General features: G+C 37.8%; 1 protein-coding gene across 1 annotated transcript in view; it reads right to left on the bottom strand.

Moving 5' to 3' along the window:
- Nucleotides 1-547: 547 nt before the first annotated feature.
- The window catches only part of LOC122324242 (ephrin type-B receptor 1-B), a 191,819-nt gene continuing 165,628 nt past the window's right edge, over nucleotides 548-26,738 (bottom strand). The window contains exons 10-16 of the mRNA XM_043218532.1: nucleotides 21,722-21,907; nucleotides 20,319-20,566; nucleotides 19,233-19,448; nucleotides 11,667-11,816; nucleotides 8,775-8,968; nucleotides 8,096-8,251; nucleotides 548-5,381 (exon numbers count right to left, since the gene is read on the bottom strand). Of these exons, the coding sequence (XP_043074467.1) occupies nucleotides 5,267-5,381; nucleotides 8,096-8,251; nucleotides 8,775-8,968; nucleotides 11,667-11,816; nucleotides 19,233-19,448; nucleotides 20,319-20,566; nucleotides 21,722-21,907 (1,265 nt within the window). The 3' untranslated portion in view covers nucleotides 548-5,266. The remainder of the gene's footprint in view (nucleotides 5,382-8,095; nucleotides 8,252-8,774; nucleotides 8,969-11,666; nucleotides 11,817-19,232; nucleotides 19,449-20,318; nucleotides 20,567-21,721; nucleotides 21,908-26,738) is intronic.

The following is a 26,738-nucleotide window of genomic DNA, read 5'->3' as shown; positions in this document are numbered from 1 at the left end:
ATACAAAACCTTTTTCCCCCTAAATTTATGTGATGTAGCATATCACCAGAGCAACAAGAGTGTGTGAAATAAAACAACTCCATAAAACATGGTGGAACTCAAAACTCATTACATATCAGAGTCATTTAATCTTTTTAATATTACATATTCGTTGCAATCACGCACACATGCATCCCAAATTCATTAAACAATCTAACCCCAAACTCTTCCAGACAACATTGTCACTTATTAACTATTTGATAAACTATGTTGTTTCGGCAGTAATAATTACTAAAACAGAGCTGGACAACTACATGAATTTAATGCCTCGTTAGTCAAATTATTACTCTAAAAATGTGTTCCTCGCTATCTCTTTCAGCCGCCATGGCTGGTAAGCACACCGCTGTTGTTTTCCAGACTCGAGGGTCTCGAGAGCGTCTGTAAACTCCTAACAGCCCTCACAAACACGCGCTCCCTTTACAACAGCAGCGGAGCGGCTGCACGTTTGACCCGAGGCTTGTCTCATTATCAAGAGCTCTCTCCGGATGAAGATATCACTCGCTCGACATCAGCTTTTCCAAGGTCTTTATTGAGTGCATTTCAGTACAATAGTTCTCAGAAAGTTACATTTTCAAACTCTGACATACTCATCACAAGAAACGAGTGTTAACTATACAGCCTCGGTGAGGTGAGGGGGGGCTTTCCTTCGTTCGCTATCTACAAAACAGAGCGAGCTAGTATCCATGCCATGCTAGTAATATCAACAGTCTCTCGAACCCTCGAACTCTCTGGCTTTTAGTTTCGGTTGCCTAAAGTAATGCTCCTACACTTTAACATGAAAGTGCGGTTTGAAAAGCAGAAAGTACGATACAAAACACGGGCTCGTTTCTACCGGCGGTGTCAGACGACGCTTTTGTTTGTTCCAAACGCGCTTTTTGTTTGCGCTTGTGAAGTCTGAGCCGTGCTAGTGAACACATGCACCGCTCAGACTTCAGTTGGCACGGGAACAGCATCGCCGCTGATCCGCTGCCAAACGCTCACCAGACTCCACAATGTGTCGACACTCCAGGCAAAGAGCGATAAAATTAGACTCAAATCATTTCCGTTCATCCTCTCACTCCCTGCCTATTCCCTCAACCCTCCGAGAGGAGGAGGAAGAGGAGGATACCCTTGCAAGAGATGAAGATTATCCTCGATTGAGTTGTTGGACGTGTGCAAAACGAGAGGTTAAAATAAGAAAAAGAGAGACACATTCGCAATAGAAACAACAGCGTTCATGTACATATTCAAATATAAATCATATACTACTATCTGTGTGGGTGTGCGTTATAATGAAGCTTCGACCTGTCTGCGCAGATGGTGAAGAACTGTCACGTGTTTTTTATACAGTGATAGGTCAGGGGTCCTCGAATCTGGCCCCGATCCACTTTCCTGCTGAGTTTAGCTCTAACGCTAATCAAACACACCTGAGCATGCTAATCGGTGTCTTCAGGATCAGGATCACATGTAGGTGAGTTTTATCAGGGTTGGAGCTAAACTTTGCAGTGCATTGGCCCTCCACAGCAAGATCTGAGACACCCTGTGATAGATGGATGATGGATATGTTGATCAGGATGATTAATTGTCCATTTTGCATGTACACATGACTGGTTAAGAGAAATTGCATTCCAAAAATCTAAAGCTTTTCACTGGACAAATGTTTGAGGTCGGTAAAATTTGTTCAACAAGGGCCATGTTTACTACCAGCTTTACTGGTATTTACATTATTTAGAGCCAAAAAAGGGCATGTCTTAAAGTGGATGATAATTTGCACTGCTCTTAGTAGATTGTGCTGGTCATTTTAGAAATGGTATGCCTGGGTCTGTATATTTTAATGTGCGCATTGTTAGCAAATCACTAGCAGAATTTTCCCCTCAGCGCTTTTATGGAATTAAGCTTTAATGCTAATTTGCCGTTTAGTAAATTTGGCCCCAAGCCTGCATTTACATGATCAAAAATACAGTAAAAGATAATTACTTTGTGAAGAGTTATTATAATTTAATGTAATATATTTTACATGCATTTATTTGTGTGATAGCAAAGCTGAATTTTCAGTAGTTGCCTATAGTTCTTTAGAAATTATTTCCTTTCCTTTACAGTTATATAAACTGCAAAGGAAAGGAAATAATTATAATATAAATAATTTATAATTTATAGATAACTGTCACTTTTGGTCATTTAAATGCACCCTTGCTGAATAGCGGTATTCATTTATTTTAAAGAAATATACAAATCTTAGAGACCCCAAACTTTTGAGCTTTTGTGTATAAAATGGAGATGCCAATATAATTGTTTTCTATGTTTAATAAGCGTTTAAGTCATGATTAATATTACACAGAATTAGTAAAAAACAAAACAAAAAAAACACTCTACCCTGTTCTAGATATTGGCATTTTCCATTTCTAAAACGCATATTGGTCAACCGCTCTTATACTATAAGCCATCTCTCAACAACACATACCTGAAAGTCAACATGAAATTCCATTTTCAACCCTTTGCACCTCAATATGCAGTAATTACAAATGAGACCGAATATGATGATGTGACTTAATTTTAACCACCATGATTGGACTGTGAAAAGAAAAGAGAATAGCTCATGTGGTTGGAGAGAAGTTGAAAGAATCATGTCGTTACAAAGAAAATAGGGTCAATTTGTAATTTCATGCTGACTTAATACTCTAATCTCTAATGTCTGTCCATTTCTTTTTTTCTTCGTTCCTCATTTCTCCTCATTTCTTTCTCAATCCTGCACTCTCTGCCGTTCCTTGCTCTTGTTTTCTCTTTCATTCTCTGACTCGCTCGAGCTCATTCATCACTCTCCTCAGTCTGTGTGCTGTACCCGCAGGTATCCCAGCATGCTCCGCCCTCCCCAGCGGATCTACGGCTTTGAGCGCACGTCAGCCATTTTTCAGCTGGGCCATACGGTAGGACGCCGGACAGCTTAGTTACGCCCCGCCGCGAACGAGCTGGACGCGGGCCATGGCGACGATACCTTGTGATCATTAATTGAGCTTCCTTTACGCAGAGACAGAGGGGAAGACGTCTTCATCTCACGCTGAAGCTTTTATAGAGCCAGACATTATCGCTACTACCGTCGTATGGAGGAACAGATTCACTGTTTCTTCAATGTTGTACAGTTGAGGTTTGTGTGTGCGCACGCATAAAAAATATGCCTCTTGGCAGAAGCTGTAAAAGTGTGTCACCCTTAACAAAGAGCCAATACGCTCTTTGGTTGCCATGGTGAAATTCATTGTAGCCAATTAGGTGCAACACCTAGGGTATAGCTGCGTGATGGATTGTGCGTGTGTGTGTGTGTTGCTCATAGAGAATAACCATAAACCATGAGTCTCATTAACTTACAGGCAATGTAGCATCTTATTCATTACACACACATTCACATCAGGTGAATGAATGGTGCAGCTGCTAACCTCTGCAAACCATTATGTTTCAAATCCTACATTGAGGTCCTTTAATGCTAAACCCTTTGAGATCCTGTGGAGCTGCTTTTAGCCATTATGACCCCAAAAGCAGGAACATTTTACCAATTACTTTTATATTTATTCATTTACAACCCTTTAATATTCAAAGCAACTTACGAATGATCAATGCTGCAAGTGATTTTATCATAGAAGACAAAATATTTGCAAAACACAGATTAGGCATGCTCCCAATTCTTAACTACATTGACTATATATATATATATATATATATATATATATATATATATATATATATATATATATATATATATATATATAAGCTGTCCATTACGTTAATAATAATAAATCATTTAAAATGTATTATTATTATTATTATTATTATTTATTATTATCAATTAGCATATTCTATTTCTCCATGGCAACCAAAAACGAACAGCCCAAAGCCATCAACAGTGTGTGTTTGTGTGTGTGTGTTACCCAGTGCTTAACTGACTGCTTAAGTAGAATGTGCTCAATGGGGTGGCGTTAGGCATCTGTTCATAAAGGGTCACACAGATGTTCAATCCAGACACACACACAAATAAATGGAGAGCTGATGACACGAAAGAACATGTACCGCATTTAGCAATGTCATCGAGAAGCATCTGGAGCCGGGAGAGTGACTCGGCCTGATAAAAGTGGTGAAGGGCAGCGGTTTCGCGAGTCTCTTCGTTTCCTGCCTGTGACCTTTCCGTTGGCTTATCATGTAAACACGTGCTTGGAAACAGATTAGCGGTTTTAAAGACCCTGTAAGACCAACATTAGTACAGCTTATTAACAGTGGAACTACATTTAAGTGTACTAGCTAGTTTAGGTGGTGATAATGCACCTTCCCAAGGCTAGTCGACGCATTCAAACACTCTGACACGAAACTAACAAGAACAACTAGAAGAAGTAGAAGAAGAGGTGGAAGAAAGAAAAGCTGTACACGTAAGTGCTCATCAGCGTGGAAACACCTACAATAAACACTGTTTAGTGGCCTGAATGCGTAGCTTTTTTCATCTAAAGTATATCTTTTTAACGCTAGTTTATACACAACTAACTGATATTTACACAACATCGACAGAGTCAGAGTTCATCCCAGATTGTTCTCATGGCGTCGCGTTGACGTAAGCGAGTTTGTGTCCTGCAGAATCGGCGGTTCTTGTCCAATGCGCAACATTGCCAAAAATGCAAGCGGAAGAAGAGGGTATTTACATACAGGTCCGTTACACTTCACCTTCAATATGAAGGTTTACTCTGAAGATATACTCGTATTTATTTAAAGATATACATCATTTAGCTCGTATGGCCTAGGGATGGGACGCAGGCATACAGGATGTCCTTTGGCAACGTCAGCCATACCGAGATCGACAGGTAGTGTAAGTGGGAAGCAGTGACGGTAGAAGGTTTATACTGAAAAAAAATAAATGGAAAAAAAGATGAACGAAACAACCTTGTAGAAAATCGTGCGTCTCGAAGACGTCTCGAAATCTGAGCAGTCACTGTGATTTCTGGATAAACATCGTAAAGAAAATTAATGATGAGAAGAGGACAAAAAGAGTCCGCTTCTTTGGTTTTCCCTGTAAATGTAACCCCAGGAGACAAACGGGTTAACCGACGTCCTGTTCCGATCTGGTCTGTTGGATATGGGGTAATGGTTCCTCTCCTGAAGCACATTCTCAGATCAGGATGATAGTCTCTATTCTGGCGCGCTCCGATGGGATTGGGCTCACCCGCTGGTAATTCTTCCGCAAGCTGCCCGGCCCGTCGTCCGGCGCCCCCTGCAGTCATGCCAGCGCTGTGCCCGTTTGGCACTGGGACATCTGCAGGTGCATGGACTGAATGCTGTTGAGGATTTTCTTCTGATGGCCGGCTAGGGTTACACCTATCCTCAACAGGTCCCTGCAAACACAAGAAAAATACAAATACAGTTAAGCCGAGTATTAACCAAAGCTTAAATGCCAGACGCTTTGCTGAAAACGCTCAGCTGTGAGCGCTTGAGAGCACAGCGTTTTTTTTTACTCTTGAGATGCTGTGGTTGCCATGATATTGAATATCTGCTGAAGTAATGACAGACGCATCACGAATTAAATGTTTCCCCCGAACATATTTCATAATAGTATTATGGTAGTTTGATTTAGGTAAGAAATAAACACTCAGAGATAAGCAGTATTAACTTCCCCATTGTTGTTTTGCTATAGTACAGTGAGTAGTCTCGCCCCTTCTCCACTGTGATTGGTTAGCTGACTGAAAAGTAACAGTGAGAACATTCTTCAACGCAGCGCTGAAAAAACCCCGCCTGAAAACACTTTGGTGGACACGCCAACTTAATACTGGGCACACATTCAAATACAGTACACATCTGTAATGAATACTTACAAAGTAATACTAAATAGCTCTATAATGTTACAAATGTATAATAAGGCAAAAGTCATAGTTAATGATTTGAATAGTTGACCCAAAAATGAAAATTCTGTCATTTACTCACGCTGGAATAGTTTGAAATCTTTATGAATCTCTCTATTCTACCAAAACAAAAAGGAAGATATTTTGAAGAAAGTGTGTAACCAGGCTGTTTTGGGTCATCACTGCCTTCCACAGTAGAAAAATGTGCATGGTGACCAAAAACAGCCTGGTTACAAACTTTCTTTAAAATATCTTCCTTTGTGTTCAGCAGAACAAAGCAATTCATAAAGATTTGGAACTACTCAAGGTTGAATAAATGATGACAGAATTTTTTTTGAATGAACTATTTCTTCAATAGCAAAGAAAAATTGAAAATAACATAAAGTGTCACCATAATAATAATAAGGTTGATCACCTTGATATTACACATTGTCCTGTTGTCTCTATAATCCATATTAGCAAACATGGATTATTTTATCAGTAAAAACTAAAATCCACTAAGAGCATTTTACCATACGGTACAGAAAAACTCCCTGAAAAACTCCTGACAGGGACTTCTTCCTGTTAGTAGAGTAATGGTCAGCACATCAAAAGGTCAAGTAAGATCAAGACATGTCTACAACAGCATGTGATTTTAGGTGACTGTTTCATTGCCTCCTTTAAATTGCAAAGACAAAGAGCAACTCTGAATAAACGCTCAATTTACTCCTCTATTCTCAGAGAGGTGCCTTTATTCTGGATGAGAACAACCTGTACTATCAATATACGAACCATTCAAACAGTACAGAGAGAGAGAGAGAGAGAGAGAGAGAGAGAGAGAGAGAGGAACAGCTTAGAGCCCCTACAGGTTTATAGATGTGAGAGCAAACAGCATTAACACATGAAAGCTGCTTGCATTTAACTTCCTGTTTATGCGTGGGCTCATACTTATGTTGCTAATTAAGCGTAGACCCTCTCTGTGAGCGAAGGCTGCATTAATCAGAGCGTCAGAGACACTACACCTCACAGTACGCTTCCCGCCACGAACAAAACACCAGGAGACGTGTTTTAAACATCATCAACAGCATATCCACCTGTTCGCTCGATAAAGACTCAAACAAGTCAAATACATGCACACATACCTTAGCGATTCATACTAATCCTACTGTATGGTTCATGAATCGATATTAAACAAGTTTGCTGAGAAATCTGGCCACCGGCATTGAGTGATCAATGACTGTCTGGAAATCTGAAACCGGTTTTAATCACCCTTCACACAGACACAACAAACTAACTCACTAAGCATTAGACATCATCTGAAATAAACCAATAATATGACAGGATGGCTGAATAAGACACATAATTGTTGTAAACAACGATTTTTGGAACAGATGTCGTTAACAGTGTGATCTATGAAAGCTTGTTTCAGAAGAAGTTTAAAATAGGAAATAAAGTTGCAAATATGAAGTCAAAAGTGACCGTTTTGGGAAATAAGGTTGTAGTTGGGTGGTGACTAGTTGTATCTTGTTGATGGTGTTAGTTCAACCAATTTAGAGATGGTAGGCACTTTAAAAAGGGTTATTACCTGTATGATTTACACTGGTTTAGGATATTGACTAGTTATATGACTAGATATAGGGCCAGTTTGACCAACCTGGTTAGAGCTGGTGGACCAAGCAGGTGATGAGCTTGCTAACCATATTTCAAAACAGTCCCAAATAGTTCACCAGTTTAACTCACTCAAGCCTTGCTTTATCGGCAGCTTAAAGCTTTAATAACAATGATAAAAGCCTAACGAAAAACCTCAAAAACTATGAGACCGCTAACCTGCTGTTCCAAGCTGGTTTAGGTGGTTGACTGGATGATTGGGTCGAACTTAACATTTCAGTCAGACTGGTTAGAGCTGTTGTACCATCTTTGCTATGTTGATTTCGGGCTAGATATCCACATTTCATAGCACTTTTGAATGTTTACCTAGTTTAACTATCATATATTACCTAAGCTAGTTTTCAAGCTAGTTTGAATGGTTTATGAGCTAAACAGCTTATTTATTACTCAATGGTAATTTAGGTGGTTTATTAGTTAGATCATGTTGGATCAGCCTGGATAGAACCACATTCCAAAATGACCAGCTTGACCATCTACTGTGAGTATTGCTTTTTTGAAGGACTTTATTGATGATAATTATTTAGAAATGATTTAGAAAAAGACACTCATGAGTTCACACTCACTCTGAAGTCATCTGGGTGACCAGCTGTAGGGACGTGAAGCCAGAGTTGAGGAAGTTGTCTCTGTACTGAGACATCTTGACGGCGGCCAGCCAGTCCTCTACAGAACTAAAGGTGGTGAAGTCTGGAATAGACCGGTCCAACAACGGCTGGGACGGACTGAAGGAGGAGAGAGAAAGAGAGAGTAAGATGCAGGGGGAAAGAGGAGTTAAACCAAGGTTATGGTCTTTGTAGGTAGCATCAAATGTTTTAACATACTCTAAAATATAATTTTTTTCCTGCGATGGCAAAGCTGAATTTTCATCATCATTCAGTGTCACATGATCCTTTAGCAATCATTCTAATACGTTGATTTGCTGCTCAAGAAAACGTATTATTATTGATGATGAAAACAGAGTTGCTAAAAATTGTCGTGTTGAGCTAAATGTTAGTATTTTTTTCAGGATTGTTTGATGAATAGAAAGTTCAAAAGAGAAATACTTTGCAATCATGTAAAAGTCCTTAAATTTCTTTAAAAAATACTTTTTTTAGAGTTAAAAATTTCCACCACAGAACTGAATTATTTATTTGAGCAGTAAATAGTACATAATATAGCATACCTAAAAATAAATACATACAAAATTGAACGAAAATAGCCAAAACACCATAGCAAAAAAATGTGCAATGAGTTGGTTTGACTCACATAGTGGGTATACTGGCGACTGCTTTAAGGCTGGTGGGGTTGCGGATGAGTTTGTCGAGAGTATTGACGATATCCGTGAAGCGCGGCCGAGCGTTCCGATCTTTCTGCCAGCAGTCGAGCATCAGCTGGTGCAGAGCAGTGGGACAGTCCATGGGGGGCGGCAGCCTGTAATCCTGCTCTATAGCATTGATCACCTACACACACACACACATACAGAAATTGTCTTTAATTGTTTTGGTGTCATTTCTGAAGGAAGTACTTATAACGCAAAAACTCTCTGGAGTAACTTAGAAGAAAAAAGTTACAAAGCTGTCGATGGGACAGATACTATAACCTTAATTAGTCAAATTAGCGTCTTTTGAAAGTGTACCACCCTGACCTCCCTGAAAACACATTGTGAGAAACTGGCTCAACGATAATTAATAAATAATATCGTTTTATTGTTTTATGACACATAAACTGCCACACATGTCAGTTTTGTTGCATAGGCATTGCAACATAACAAATCCAAAAACATCATTAATCTTTAAACGTCATCTGCTGTTCTACCCTCCTCAAACACTGGACTCTCTTTCCACATTCCTCTCTCTCTGATTCTCTGACACAAGCAAACATCAAATGAACAAACTCACTGTCTGGCCTCTACATACCAATCTAGAGCTCTGCTTTGCACAAACATAAATCTAAATACTTGAAGATCAATACTCTCTGCCCCCTCCACGCCGGCCGTTTTTCTCCTGAACTGATTCCACAGGACCGCAGTGAGATGTGGGCACTAAGCGCTGCAGATGTCCTGCTGTTTCATTATGCTGATATGATCTTTTTATGGTAATTTGAGACTGGATGATCATTAAAAACTCTAGAAGATCAGATAATGAAGTGTGTGATAGGCCGAGGAAATATCATCCAACTCCTCCACTTTACCTTTGGTGCTTCTCCTGTGTCAGAGAGTACTGTACAATATGGGAGCTCTGTTGTTTTGATCTTGGTGCATGTCACAAGATGTTAAACATTTTGTAAACCAGAATCAGACAGCTTTACAGTCCGGTTCCTTCATAAGATGCTTTTCATGAATATTTAGCTAAAGAATTTTTAATTAAAACATAAAAATTCCGGTCAAGCATGAAAAAAAAAAAATCTCTTTCGAGCAATGGAGACAATTTTAGAAAAAATAAAATATGTACAGGAAGTAGGAAGTAATTCATTTCTTTAATTTATTTTCTTTGGTTTGAACGCACCGAATCACCAAATGCTCAAATGTTTTTTTTTTTTTTTACAGTTGTTCGGCAGTCATTACAGTCACAAGTTCCTTAGGGTTCGTTCTGCATTTCTGATGTGTTAACTGGATGATAAAAGGATTGGAATTTGTGTTTTCATTGGCAGAATTTTCCAAAAATCCCCAGAGAGCCTAGAATGAGTCTGCTAAATTCACAATTTGAACGAAAAAAAGCCTGCTTTGGGAGATTTGAATGCAGAAAGACTTTGAGGCAGGTACTGTAGATTCAGAGAGAAGTGAGTAGTGAGCCTTAGAGCCAAAGAGATTGACAGGAAATGAGACTCACGGCAATGAAATTCAGAAGAAAAGCCAAAGGGTGTTTAGTGCTTTATATTTAATCATACACTTTACATAGAATATGAATGCATTGCAAAGACATGCTCTCAGAAAAAAAGATATATATGGTACCCTTTCAAAAGTTACTGAAATTTAGTACTAATATGTATTTTTTGGAGGTAATGATATGCACCCATTAGGACAATATATGGTGCAAATGTGTATCTTTTAAAAAGTTACCACCTTACGGAAAGCTTTTGCTCTTGTACAGATTCACTTTTCATGTTTATTCCATACAATAGTAACACTATTAGTAACATAATAGTAATAATAGCAACACATAATAAGTGCACACTGTAAATCATTAGTTAAACATTAGTAAATAGTCAGTTTATCCTTTATAAAGCATTGTTCCAACATTAATAAGTAACCAGTTTATAAATACAGCTATAAACGTTTTGTTCTATAATGTTTAATAATTGTGTTTTCATACTTTATTAACAATTTTTAATTCCTAAATGATTTCGTTATTTACAAGTTGTCAGTGGTTCATAAGATCGCTTAGAAAGCCAAAGTAAATGATTAATAAACTATTTAAATGTACATTTGTAAATCTTTTATTTAGACACATGATAATAGTTGCTAAGTGTGTTTCATTAACACATATCCCTGCTGTAATTCATGACTGAGTCAGGTAGTTATAAAACGTTTAATAGTTGCCAGTCATCTGTTTTTTGTGAGCTCATCTAAAGTGAGGACTATTTATACCTTGCAAAGCATTTATAGAGGAGATGTAAAGGCCCATTTATCTTCCAAATAGAAAAGTTAAACACAGCACAGTGGGATACAAAACATACAAAAGACATACCCTACACCCGTACGCTTAATAAAAAAGGAAAAATAAACCTCTGCAGTTTTGTAGAAAACAATAAAATAAAAATCAATTGTACAGTTTAATTTTTTGCACCTTGAAATAAATATTTCTGAGCTCTGTATCTATGTCGTATTTGTTTTTCTGTTAGGAAGATAACTGAACCTCCAAATCTCCTTTCTAATAGATATGCTTATAAATCAAGCCCAAGGCATTATTAATGTTGGGACAATGCTTTAAAAAGAATGTACTAACAATTGACTAATGGTTACTTAATTATTCATAGTGTGAGGTTAACAAAGTGATACCAGATTTTATTAATGTGTTATTTATATATAAAATAGTATAGCATATTATAATAGTATATATTGTAGTTTTATATTTGATTTTATTCAGTTTACTCAGGGCTAGTGTGACTCAAAGCCAGTAATAGACAGTTATTCTGTGTTTTGTATAAAAAAGGACTTACATCTTGGTTGCTCATGTCCCAGTAGGGCCTCTCGCCAAAAGACATGACCTCCCACATGACAATACCGTAACTCCAGACGTCACTAGCAGAAGTGAACTTCCTGTATGCGATTGCTTCCGGTGAGGTCCATCTCACAGGGATCTTTCCACCCTGAGGAAGCAAACAAAAAATGACTGTTCAGACTAGTGTTTTAGAAGTGACAGGACGTTTTGGTCATAAGAGTACATGTGACTTATTTATATACACATAACCGTGGACGGCTGGGAAGTATGCTGTTTGAACAAAACAAATAAGCAACGAGAACATATCGACTCACTGAGCTCTACATCCATCGCAACTATAAATATTTGCAAACAATAGGCTGCATTTGCATTTTTTAAAATTCAGCGCAACTGAATTCAATTATTTTTGCTTTGCAAAACACCGTAAAAACCTCTTTCCATTTCTTTCAAGAGTGTGTGTGTGTGTGTGTGTGCGTTTGTAAGGAGGGACTAGCCTCGTCTGTGGAGCGTGTCTGTCTGTAATTGGTCTACCTGAGGCTGGATTTGCGTGTCTCACTGATTAAAATTGACAGCAGTTTGTTTTAAGATTCCCCTCACACACACACACACCCACACAACAATGACTAAACACACACAGAATTGGTTTGCGATCAACATGCTTTACGTTCCAGTCTAATGATGTCAATTAGTTCAGTCCTGCCTCTGACGTCAACCAGACGAAAACTAAATGACAGGAAAAGCTGAACCACATATATTAATTCCGGAAGAAAACTGGAGCGTTTAGGCTAAAAAGTGACAACAACGAGACTAAAACTTTTACATTTTCTAAAGAAGATGTACTGTAAGTGATGTTTACCCATGCAAAACTTCCATTGCCGTGATGTTAGGGTCCGTTTCCTTGCAGTCAGTGTCCTAAACTGTTTTCAGCAAGTTGCTCTGTGGTTGCTACAAGGTTGCTTTTTGCACGCATTCCAATTTTGCGTACAAAAAAATAACGTTAATGTATGTCTAGGGAATATTCCAGTACCCACCAGAATTACACTCTCTAAATGACAGTTTAATGAAGCTTCTGAATAAAAAACATAAACATGAAATATTTCAGCGAGTTGCAGAAGAGTTAAATAAAGAATGCTGAACAGAGAGCTAAACTGCACAATATATGCAAAACTATTTCAACCTGATTCAAATGGCTGATGTCACTGCTAATTTCCAAAGCAAAACTGCAGCCCTTCAGTCCATATGGACAGAAAATGAAAACAACCTTAGTAAACGCAAAGAGAACCACAAGATTACAGAATGTCAGACTTTCTCTGTCCAGTTTTGATTAGGCTTTGTGACCAAACAGTGGTCAGCGAAGGACAGATGCCTGCTGGGAATTTCCGTCAGTCTTACGATCGTTTCATTCCACCTCTTTAACCTTTACTTCTCTCTTTAGTCCCCTACGTACCTTCCTGCTTTTTAATTTATCTATCCATCTATAACTACATTTTTCCAACCCGCTGCATCTGCCGTGGGTGAATATGAAGCAGAAGACAATGAAGGAGAAGAAAGCGAGAGTAGGATCTTGAGGGTCTTTCTTGTTGGAGTTTTCACATTTGGTTTAAATAGAATTAAGAGATGAAAGGGCTTCAAAACAAGTGCACCATCATTGTACATGAACTATATATTTACTATCAGTATTCCTGTAATAATTCTGCAACACCTCAGTCAGAGATTTATAAATACCAATAATCTTAAAAGGGTCACACCACCACGTCAAAATCAGATTTCCTTTGCTATTCTGATATAAAAGAATTTGTCGTAGCGCAAACAATCTACAATAAATACAAAGCAAACTAATTCCGGCCCACCCAAGACGATATTCTGAAAATAAGCAGCAAAAATGGGTCATTCAGAAATCGTGACACGTGATACACGCAAGGTGGCCTGCTTTGTGTTAAGAAATCTGTCAGGCACAAAAGCGGGCATTTTTCAACAGCGAGCGCCATGACATCCAAAAGCACAATAACAATGACCTCTCATGTTTAGATATCATAGGTGGATTCAACAGTACTTTCACTATGATGAACACTACTGGGCAGAACTACAATACAAGGCAGTTAGCCAATCATGAAAGAGATTATTTGCAATGTCTTAAAGACACAGTAGCAAAAAATACCAACAAAAGCAAGTGTAACTTTAGAAAATATAACCAAAGTAATTCGTATTATCAAATAAAATATATAACAAATGAGGGATTTGATGATCCTTTCTACTTGGAATTTCTCCCGACCTTTGTGTTCAGTGACCTGAAAGACTCAATTTCATCTTCATCGATTCTAATATAAGATGGAATGAACCTACATATGATAGAGACCAGTGTCATGCAGGTCACCTTCAATGACCGCTGTCTGTGACGAGAGGCCTGTCACCATAAAGACAGGGCACATAAACACTGACTTTTACACATAGACAATTACTTTTACACTGAACCCATCTAGTGTGAACATGACATACTAGAATTGAACTAGTTAAGGCTAATGCTAAATTGGCAATGTCATACACCTATAGCTTGTTTGAAATGTGATTAAGTTGGAAGAAATTTAAGAATAAATAAATAAAAAGAAAACACAATACAATAAAAACAGCTGAATCACTGAAACATGAAACGTCTGGTCAAACAACAAAATGTGGTTTATCATTCATTCAGTATTTATAGAAATAGACCCATATGTCTCTCTGATGCTCCACTGTCTGTGACTATTTCCGAGCTGCAGTCTGAAAGAACAATGAAGATCTGTCTCTCAGAGCGGCACATGCTCACAGCAAACAACACTTAAACAAGAGCAGAAGACACACCACTGGTGTTTAATGTCCCAAACACAAACAATCTGCATCGGAAATGCGCCTGCATGAGGCAAGACGACAGTGGCATATATTTAGATCTGAAAAAACTGCATATCAGACACGATTAGACATATGAGACACAAGACTCTGTCGATACTTTACAAGTAATCAAACTTATAGACTGATGAACAAACCATGTAACGTGATGTGAAAATATAGACAAGTAACATGGTATAAGATATCTCATAATTTGAAACCCATGCCACCCTGATGTCAACAAACCAATAATGCTACAAAGTGAATTTTAGATCAACCTTGTCTAACTGCTTTGAAATTATAACCCATGGTCATTGGGTTTCTCTGTGGGCCTCACAGATCTAATTTGCTTATATCTCCTGCACTTACATTAATTTAAAATTCCAGTCCAATTTGTGCTGCATTAACATCAGCAGGCGAATCAGACGTCAGGGGAGGTGCTTCAGATAGCAGCGGGCTAACCGTGCATCGCTAACCTTTCGCCCCCCTCTTCCCAGTCTTGTACCGCCCCGCCACCGCCCAGACGCCCGACGGGGACAGCGCAAATTAAACCACGCTCACCTAATCCTTTATCATCCTTTCCTTCCAATTTCCCATCCAGGATTTTTAATATTAGATCGTGACCTTGTCTTTCATAACCAGGTTAAGTATTCCTTTTTTTTTTTTTTTTTTTTACCTCGACTCTTTTCCTTTGAGAGATCTTTGTGCTTAAGTGAAAGAGCGTTTGTTCGCCGCCGCGTGAGGTTTTCAAGTCCGTCACATGGTGCCGCGGGTCAGAGGTCAGATAACATGTTTAAATAACGACAGCTGAGGACGGCGATGTGGTAAAATGTTGCACACCGCTTCTCTGTTTGATACCCGCAGTAACTTGCTAAGCAATCTGCTCACATTTTACAATAAAGGCAAGAGTCAAGGTTGCATAAACCTATGAAATCGAGACTGACAGTTTAAATTCACTAAAATAAACCATGATGAATGTTGCAGACCAAATTACATACTAAAAAAGGCAGACAACACTGTAACTATTGCTCACACTTATTAAAAATCATGTAAATACACTTAAGGTTAACATATACAACCTGACCTCACCTTTTGTACTATGGACATGAAGATTAAAGGGAAAAAAGGAGAAGAGGTGTGCAATTGCTGTTCCAGGTGACGAAGTGAAAGTTCTGGCCAAAACTGTAATTTTCTTCCGAGAAATATCAAATCTAGTTTTACCCCACAATTCTAACTTGGAATAAATTAAAGCACACATCACCCTTCATTGAGGATAATTTGGGTTCTTCGATACTGACCTTGAGAATTATTAACTAAATGCTGTTGTAGACTACTAGGATTGCTCAAAGAGAGCTGTTGTGAGATCAGGAAAGATTAAGTGTAAAAAGAGCACACATGTTCATCTCAGCTGCACCGCACAGAGGACACACACACACACACACACGGGGAATGTAATAACTGATGGGCTTATACTGGCTTAGCTACCTGTGACACTTGACATTTATCAGACTACATCACACACACACACACAGAGATGCATTTCTCCTCATTCGTCCTTCCTAAAATGTAATTTAGTAGGTGAACAGACTGTACATGTATTAAATCTGATAGTGGTGAGGTCCTGCATTCTCTTTTCCACTGGCTTTAGTCTCATAATGTTTACTCATGGAGGTTTATGTTAACAAAATGTTTGAAAGGCATATTTAAAGTTTAATTTAGTAGACCTTTAGTAAACGGAGTGCACCTGAATATTTCACATTCTCAGGATATGTTCTGTAAACACTCATACCCACCCACTTGATGCTGTGGGAAAAGAAAAGCTTATATTTCAAATGAATTGTTCATATGTTGATTAAATTTGACATTCTCATTTAACAATTTTAAAGGGATAGTTTACACAAAAATGAATATTCTGTCATTAGTCACTCAACCTCATGTAATTTCAAACCGACAGTTCCTTCGTTCATCTTTGTAGCACAAATTAATATATATAGGATGGAATCTCTTTCTAGATATCAAGGGAGCTAAAAAAGAAAGGACAAGCTATGAGAATACTTTTATGTTATGTTTTCATTATAAAATGAAAATAACAACTTTACGCAACATGTTCTTCTTAGTCAGCCACGATTCACTAGAGTAATAATTGTGCATTCTGCTGCTAATTTGTGTGCCTTGTGTCAGGGTCATAAAGCCTGGATTTCATCACTAACGTGTTCCAAAGATGAACAAAGAAACGACATGGGTGATTAATGATTTTTGGTCAAGATAAGAACTCCTCATTTCTATCACTCCATGAATTCCATTGGAATTTAACCCACAAGCTTGGCTCTGCTTGAGCTACACTGTCTTGCCAACACTAATCCAACAAAACCAGATGATGGTCAGATGAATTCTTCATGTCTCAATCTAGTTCACACAAACTAAGCTGGGCAATGTGAACTAGTTTCTTGACTAGAGTAAGCTGTAATGTGAGCCAGTCTTGACACCGACGGGCAAAATTCTGGCTGAACGGGACTACAAGATTGCAGAAGATGCTACTTTAACACCTGGAACCGAAAAGACAAGTAAGGGAAAACTGAAAGAATTGAAATGGTGAGTAAACAGAGAAAGAGAGAATGAGCCTGTCACATTCCACACTCCGGCACGCCAAAACGCAACCCTCGGACGGGAGAGGAAGAGGAAGAGGGAAACGGAAAGTGACAGAGAGGAGGACGGCAGGGCGAGGGGGTGTCACACATTCAGATCCCACCTCAGTGTAAATAGTTTTATTTTCCATTTGCAGCACACAGCACACACTTGTCATGCTGACAGCGAGAGGGAAATCTGTGTTCAAGCTGAGAAAGTGAGGGACATTTCTTTATTTCTTCCCTTTCAATTTCACTTCCTTCTCTGTATCATCTCCTCTAAGCCCAAGAACCCTCCAGTTTCGGATGAAAAACTCTCTGGTTAGAGTTTGTGTGTGTTTTAATACAAGATTGTTATCTTCAAGTTAGGCACAGGACATAAATCGGATGAAAACAAATTTAAAAAGCAAAATGTCAGAATGACAGACAGACGGGCGGGCAGACGTACTTACAAATGCCTTGTCCTCAAGAGTCCAGATCATAATCTGGCTGTACTGCATGTCCAGACTGAATGACTGAATGTGACTGAGCTGTTTGGGTTTTTAATTATTCTATCCATGGGCCGACAGACAGACGGATAAATAGATAGATATTTCAACAGTATGTCAGACCTCAACCACGTTTTTGGTTAATTAATAATAAAACCATCTACTTTCACTTTTTTACTATTTTTATAAACATTAACATGATTCGTCAAAGCAAGACATGCTCCAGAATTTAATTGTTAGTGCTTTATCAAATTTTGATTAAAAAAACCCCAAAACAAATCAAAACATAATTATAGACATGACAGATAGATAGAATAATAAAATGATCAACAGTTATAAAAATAGATAGGTAGACTTCCGATAGAATGAGCAAAAGAACAATAGAACGATACAATGGTAGAACAATAGATAGATAGATAGATAGATAGATAGATAGATAGATAGATAGATAGATAGATAGATAGATAGATAGATAGATAGATAGATAGATAGATAGATAGATAGATAGATAAGACTAGTAAACAGGGGCCATCAAAAGCTGACAAGTGAACAAAAACCGCAAAAACCCAGGGGGTAATTAAATCCTCTCTCCATCAGCAAAGAAGAAAGTGAAGTCACATCAGTATCACACCCCTGTTCACACCTTTGCTGCATATTCCTGTCAATCAACAGTCACCGCAGGACATCCTGTTTGTAAATGGCGGCTGCCTTTGGGGCTTAATGAGCTTTCACACGTTTTAAGAGAGACAAAACGTTAGCTAAATATTCCCTGTCTGTCATCTCGTCTCCTTATCATCCCCCTCACATCTCCGCTCACCAGCGCTGAGGAACCACCCGAGTGTAAAAGATGAAATTGTTTGCTTACAATGCATGGGCCATTTCTATGAGAAGTCTGAAGTGAATTTAAAACGCGTTCAATAAAGGATGTGACCCAGGGCTGTTTCTCTTCAATGCGGAGGAAACGGTTGACCCTGCTAAAAGTGCGACTGTCAATGCGACCAGCGCCTTGGAAACCGGCCTGAATACAGAAATCATAACAGGGCCAGATAAGACAGAACAAGACAATGAATTATCAGTAAACCCAGATAATTACGAACGTGGCGAATCCGCGGCACCAAAAATATCACAGAGCTCTGAATAGAGAGTCTTTAAGGAGGCAGGAGAAAATAGTATTTCATATTAATATTAAAGATCTGCAGCACAGGAGGGCTAATGATGCCCTGGATGCCTATTAATGATACATAATAGAGAATTCTGGAAGTCTGAGAGCTCCATTTGGGAGGCAGGCTATTGGAAGTCCAGTCACTTGGCTGTGTTCAATCACATACAGAATTTAAATGCAGTTTTTCCAGGAAATGGTCGTGTCCTGTCAGTGAGACAATGCACGATTTCTTTCTGGAGACATTTTGGGGAATAAAAAAACAAATCAGAAGAACGAGAAAATAAAACCAAAGCTTGAGGAAATGAGGGGAAGTTACAAATGCTCAATACCTGCCTTTTCAATTATTTCGAGCAACAGTGCAAAACATGGCACCTATTGGCTCCTGTTAAAATGAGGTGGTGAGCCTGACGTGAGGGGCCAAGTCTTACCAGTGAGCTGGTGTAGGTGGGGTCAGAAGTGTCTTCCTGGAGATAACGGGACAGGCCGAAGTCCGACACCTTGCACACAAGGTTGCTGTTGACCAGGATGTTGCGGGCGGCCAGGTCTCGGTGGACGTAATTCATCTCCGACAGGTACTTCATGCCAGCAGCAATTCCCCTCAGCATCCCCACCAACTGGATTACTGTGAACTGCCCATCATTTTGCTGCCACAAAAAAGATATAGATATTACATGATGTTCATTAGAATGTCAAACCTCAACCAAAGGAGCTCCTGGTGTTTAGCTGTAAAGAATTTTTTGGTTATGCAGTATCTGGTTAATTAATAATATAATCAGAGAATAATATAATCAGAGAGATAGATAGATAGATAGATAGATAGATAGATAGATAGATAGATAGATAGACAGATAGACAGATAGACAGATAGATAGATAGATAGATAGATAGATAGATAGATCCCACAGAGGTTCTCCATAAACTGCTGCTTTATCTCCACTGTATATTTGATCCAGCTGCATGTTGCTCTGAGACATGAATGTGCTTTAATCTTTTAGAAACTAATTAATTAATAAAATGATGATTTCATACAGGGGCAGACCCTTCAATAATTTAAGCTAAACAGCAGCACGGATTAAATATCTTGTGCACGTGCACGACTAGAAAAAAGACATTGATTTTCCTTTCTGTGCAGCATTTGTGTTTAACGCTCTTCATTAGTAGCTGTCTAAAACATGTTTACAGCACACAGTAGGAGACCTTACAGTTTCTTCGAAACTTCTGTACACAGTCGCCATGTTGCACAAGCGAAAGCTTTGAACCGAATGCACGATAACAAACAGGGGTGGGGGTGTGGATCGATGGCGACGCTACTCGGATGTGGTGGATTTCTAAGCCAACTTCAAAGAGCCCTTTATTGCGGCACCAGATCAAAGCTAAGGAGAACCAATCCATGAGATTGAAAAAAATGGGCTGAACATCGATTAAGCAGCATATTTCTCCATGCCAAAGGAAAAGAATGAAACAGACAGAGAGAGAGAGAGACAGAGGGTGCTTGTTTTGGATGTTGCACTTACCCTAAGGAAGGAGTCAAGCGCGCCGTTCTCCATGAATTCTGTGATGATCATGACCGGCCGGCTCTTGGTGACGACACCCTCCAGGCGGATGATGTTGGGGTGGTCAAACTGCCCCATGATCGATGCCTCGGACAGGAAGTCGCGTCTCTGCTTCTCAGAATAGCCTGCTTTCAGTGTTTTGATGGCAACGTAGATCTCTCGTTTTCCAGGCAGTTTCAGTCGACCTTTATACACCTCCCCGAACTCACCTGAGGCACACAAAGAAGAGGAATGAGTGAAAGTAAAAACAATGCAGTTTCTACTGCTGAACATCATCTATAGGAAACAGGGAAGTTCTGAATCCCTCCTGTTTTATGTCTAAATAATGGGTTACGCTTTTAAGATTTTTTAAGATTAGATGTGGAGGGTAGAGTGGCATAGGTGAATGAACCAAGCTCATACGAACAATTTGATGGATAAAGAAAATTCAATTGGAAATAGTGAATTAAAGGTTTTTTTATGACTGCTAATTTGCAAAACAAAGCTAAACAATTAACCATTTTCTGTATTTGCCAGTCCAAGTTTACTCTGATGTTACATAACATTTAGAAACCAAAAAAGTTCCAAAGTATGAATGCAATGTTTTCAGATATCAAACTGTGAGCATTAAAGATTATATATTGCATATTAAAGCCGGCGTTTAATGTATATCATTGACGGTGTTCAGTATTTTAGACAATCACAATACCAACTTATTAAGCATGGCATCAGTTGCATTAACATGGGTCTGGGCTATTCACACAATCCTGCAGAAGTAGATATATTTCACTGGGGTCAGTACGACCCGACCTTCTGTATATCGGCAAGCCCAGGTTGCATAATGGAGAGTCTTTGTACAATAACCTCACTGGAAGCAAAACCAAGCTTGATTATATTTGTGTGGCCCCAGAAGTGTTCTAAAATCAATAAAGCTTCAGACGGAATGGGCAAAAATAGAAAAGGATAGAATAAAGAGAAACTTTATCAACTTTGACTTGAGTTTTACTGCTAAAAGGTTGAGAGTATTTGTTGTGATCTGTGTGAAATCCATATGAGGTGCATCGGTGGATTAACTTGAGCTGTCTGAGCAGAGCTGACTGTGAGTCATAACACATCTTCACCGCGACTCGCCCAGAAGAAGACCATCAGGATGCTGTGTTGTGTCCTACTTGTGTTTGTGAGGAAACATAGATGTACCGGAGGCATATAAAAGTTCACAGAGGTACATGTGCTTCAAATATTTCTCAGGGAGATGGCAGTGTAAACTTTGTGGTTTTTTACTGTCAGTGCAGTATATTTTAAAGCTTTCGGCCATGACGTTTTAAAGCCATCATCTACGCATTAACATGTGCATGTTAAAAATTGGAATTAATCAAGCAACACACCTGCTCCGATAACCTCTTCAATCTTGACAGTGGAGACGTCTATTTCCTTGGCGAATTCTCTGACGGCTTCATTAGGATCTTCATAGGTGAAGGGGTCGATGTAGATCTTCATCCCCGGAGAGCCTGGCAGGGTCGGGCAGCCCATGGGTGTGTGACAGTTGGACAAATCCGGTCTCAAAGTGAGTTCTAGAACACAAGCGAATTGCATAAATAACTAAAACGCTCTTTTGCGTGGCGTTATTAACGGTTTTCATTCCGATGCAGTTGTATAAACATTATGGTAAATCTATTTTATGATCTAAGCGAAAAGCAGGTCAAGCCTAAGCACGTTATTAGAAACCATTTTTGTTTTAATGCATTTATCGAAGCAGTAAATAAACGAATCCAATACGAGTGGTTAAACAAGAGGCAATCTAAAACAGAGTGGATTTATCTGAAATGTGAAAATGATTACTGCATCCATCGCCTGATGCTGATGACATCAATAGTTTCTCATAAAACTCTGAAATAAACAGGGTCGTGAATCGATTTAAATAAAGATACAGAGGCCAAATGATTTTCATGACATTCAGTTCTGTTAATGGTTCTGCATCTGGAATAATGCACTAAAACTACAATGAATTGTAAGCTTGAAAAGCATGCATTAGTGGAGCATAAAAGTAGTTCAATAAAAAAAGTGCACTATTTTTGATGCACTGATTTCATGTCAAAGCTTGCAAATTTCAGTAACTTTCATTTTAATTGTCCAAAAGTTTGGACAATTAAACTTGTTTTAGATGGGAAAAAGTCATATACTGATACAGTTAAAATCATGATATGATGAGAGAATAATCAAGTCAACATTATACAATTATACACTGTATTACTTTGCATTATTATAATATTATCTTTAGTATTATTTGTTTATTATAGTATTATTATAGTATAGCATTATTATTGAAGTATTATTATAGTAGTTATTGTATAGTAGAGTCTGCTCAGTGGAACTGAAATCTGAAAAGCAACTAAATCTTTAATCTTCAACCCTAGAAATAAATCTAACCTCTATTGCTAGCCATTACAGTGTTTATTCCCGATCCATTTTTGGACCATTATGGATTCATAGCTTGAGACTATGACATCATTAAACAGCAGTGGCAACACAAGACAGTTGCAGTGAATCTCTCTCTCTCTCTCTCTCTCTCTGCTTCTCCAATAGAGCCGAATCAAATTCTCTTCTGCCTTTATCCCCCACAGGACCTCATAAACAGATAACGCAGACACGCTATCAAACTGCTCTTCATGGCAGAAGATGAAACTTCATGTGTAAACATCAGTGTGTGTGTGTGTGTGTGCGCGTGTGTGAGCAAGAGAGGATGCAGAAAGTAATCTCAGAGATTCGGAGAGAACCTGCAACCCACACAAATAAACCAAACATTAAACGAGCTCTAAAAGGAAGTGTTCATATCCGCTGCCCAATAGGAAGAGACCCAAAAGCAGGTGTGGAAGCTGATGCAATCATACTGAAAGACACAGGCGAGAGTCGCTAAGGTCTGCTTCAGAAGAGGTGAGCGCTGACTCGGACGCTGGAGGGTGGAGAGATCGGGGTATGTCACCCAGCGTGACAGGAAGGCCAGGAGACATTAAGACTTCAGGCATAAAATAACCAATCCAGCACCTGCTTTACTGACAGCCAGAGACTTCAGATAACAGTGTGAAATGAACCATAATTCACACTATTTAGTATTAATAAAATTCTAGAGATTTTTAGTTGTGATTCAGCAATGCTTATTATAAAGAAAAAAGTCAAAATATAATAACTTTTACGACTGCTGAAATAACTTTTCAGCTTTTCTTCTGTTACCATGTGTGCTATATAAAAAAAATATTTGAAAATTAAACAGTCAAATCTCAATAGAATGGGTCATATATAGAGAGTAGTTGGAAATCAAATATTTTATTTTATTTTATTTTTATATTATATATGTTATTTTAATACACAAGCTTGATGCACTATGAAAACAAGGGTGTATCATTACAGTATTGTATTATTTATTTAGAATATTTCTAGTACACTACATCTAACTCCCCATTCATACAAAAAAAAAAAAAAAAAGATTTTATTTTAATAAAACTCAATCCATTATGAAAACATGGGATGGGTAAAGTTATCATTAAAATAACTTAAATTAAATAAAATAGAATATTTCTAATATATACATCCAACCATTCACCCAATAAAATAACCAAAAAAAACTAATTATCACTAAAATTAGATTTGTCTTAATTTAGAAATGTTTTTAGCACATTTATCTTGATCCACTATGAACACATACAATTAGAATAAATAAATAAATACAAATACATATTTTGTTGACCCTGGAACAATGTTTTAATCTAAAAATGTACTCTTGATCATATCTCTACACCTAAACCTAACCTTACCCATGAGTAATACCTAAATCAGAGGAAATAATAGATGAATGGCACTGCTGTACGAGAACTAAACATTGCTTTTAAGCCCAAACTTCACAAAAACTATAACATGGTTCTTCAAATCTGATTGGCTAATCACAGTGTTGTTCCAGGGTCAACGGAGATGTAGAACATCAGAAAATCAAGATCTGCACATTGTTGTTTAGTTTGTATAGCTCTGCAGATCCTTCAAAAAGATCATGGTATTATAAATGAAGGGCCAAAGTTTTCAAATCTTTACTTACATTTTAAGTGGACTTCTGGGGAAAAATGATAAAAGGAATCTATGATATGAACCCTTTAACTTGAAAAAACCCGGGCAAATTTGTTGAATTATTCATTTCAAACACACATGCACAAACCTACAGAGTGCTTTAATTTTAGAAACGCGGCTTTCTTCATCAATAACTCAAATGGCAAACAGTTTATCTCCCCTTGTCCTCTAGAGTAATGCATCGTAACAGCTCCAGTCGTTTCTTATGGCTGAGAAAGGGAAATAAAAATATATATGTTAATATTTCATAGCCACTTGATCCGTGCGTGCCTGGAACACCAACAGCTCTGCCACTGCACCGAAGCCCTGTCCCGCTCAGAGAGACACCCGGGGCAGCAGACGCAAAAAACACAAACCTCTGGCCAAGCCCCTGAGGACAAGCACTTGGTAGGGTTTTGGACTCAAGTACACCATTGTTTGTGATTATTTATTAGTAGAATATATCCATCCATCCATCCATCAATCACTCTATCCATCTATCTATCTATTTATTCTGTTTTGTTGTTATATTATTTTATCCATTTTTCTAATATTCTATCTAGAATTTCACAAATGTATCATTTTATCTCATTTTATGTATATATATATATATATATAAATATATATATATATATATATGAGTATATATATATATATATATATATATATATATATATATATATATACATACACACACACACACACACACAGACACACACATATATATTTGGGTTGTTTTTTTTTTTTTTTTTTTTTGAGATGTTGTATTATATTTTATATTACACTGAGCAGCTATATTAACGAAAAAAAAAGTTTACATACAATCCAAACTGAATTAATATGTTTTACAAACTCCAGGAGGTCATTAGTTTACTGTAGTCTTTCCCATTCACTATCTATTCTTATTTTGAATCCTGTTAATCTTTCTTTGAGAACAGGAGCGTCTTAATACAGAGCTTGCACACAGCAAACGTCCGACCCCTGGCCCGTGTAATCGCATTGTTTCTGAGCTTTGAAAGAGCAGCCGTCTCTGATGCGTCCTGATACATAAAAGGATCTGTCTCAGGTTAAGAAGCTTTGAGAATATCAGCCCATTTGTGCTCTTATGTGAAGTGTCTGACACTGTGTAAGCATATTTAGATAAGATTAGTTGCATCTCACTGATCTCTCAGGTAAAAGATGCTTTTTTTTCTCCCTCTCTCCCCGGTATTAAAAAGCCATGCGTTACGAAGCGTACTCCATTATGACCCTGCCACATTAAGGCTGCCTCACTATTGCAAGGTTCTATTACGCTTTAAATCAATATTTTACACAAAACCATATTTCCATTTTATGTCCGGCATTCATTTTTCTCCATTCACAGCAATTTAAGTCTTTCAGCTCCTTAGGGTGCTCATTATAGAGAGCTAGAGAGAGAGAGAGAGAGAGGTGGGCGTTTCATTTCTAACCAGGTTCCAGCTTAGTGACTAGAACAACAGCACTGGTTGTGACTCAGCAAAATAAAGGTACAGAAAATAGCTGTGACAAAACAGACAAAAAGGGACGTTTAAGACAACACGGAGCTTACAATTTCGCACAGGTTCATAGCTGCCTGTGCAAGTGCAGTAGTGCTGCTAAATAAAAATGTTTTGTGCTATTATCACCCATTTTATTATAAAATTAAGCTATATACACAATATATATGTCACAACAGATAGATGGATGGATGAAATGATGAACAGACTGAAAGAAATGGAATAGAATAGAACTGAGTGATAGAAGAATGGTCGATAGAACCCTGACATGTCTGAATCAAATATAGAAGGATGGGATGATAACATTAAATAAATAAATGTATTAAATGTATTAAATAGATAAATGTATTGACAGAGAGATATATATACAGTATATAGAACGATAGATTGATTTTATCTTTCTATATTTGAATATTCACATATTTAATATTAAAATATTAATAATAATATTATGTATTTAAACTATATTATTCTGTTATTAACTAATAGAAATAAATATATTTGGTAATGTTTATTTTATCTGCAATGTTGTATAAAGCACTGAGCTGCTATGTAAAGAAATGTCCATTGAATGAGAATTTATACGATGTATTTTTATTTATTTATTTGTTTGTTTGTTTTTGTTATATAAACTCCAGGGTGCAAACATTTATAGTACTGTTTCCCAGCAGTCTCCTGTTGTGAAATGACTGAATACTCATACAATCCTCCAAAAACATATAAGAGGACACGTTTATGCATTTTAATAGCCCAAATAAACTTTAATATACCAACAAAAGTAAAAGAGCTAAAACTA

The sequence above is a fragment of the Puntigrus tetrazona genome, chromosome 2 (genome assembly GCF_018831695.1).
Source record: "Puntigrus tetrazona isolate hp1 chromosome 2, ASM1883169v1, whole genome shotgun sequence".
In the NCBI taxonomy this organism is placed as follows: domain Eukaryota; kingdom Metazoa; phylum Chordata; class Actinopteri; order Cypriniformes; family Cyprinidae; genus Puntigrus; species Puntigrus tetrazona.
The sequence above is the reverse complement of the archived record's forward strand: the minus strand, read 5'-3'. Positions and strand labels throughout refer to the sequence as shown.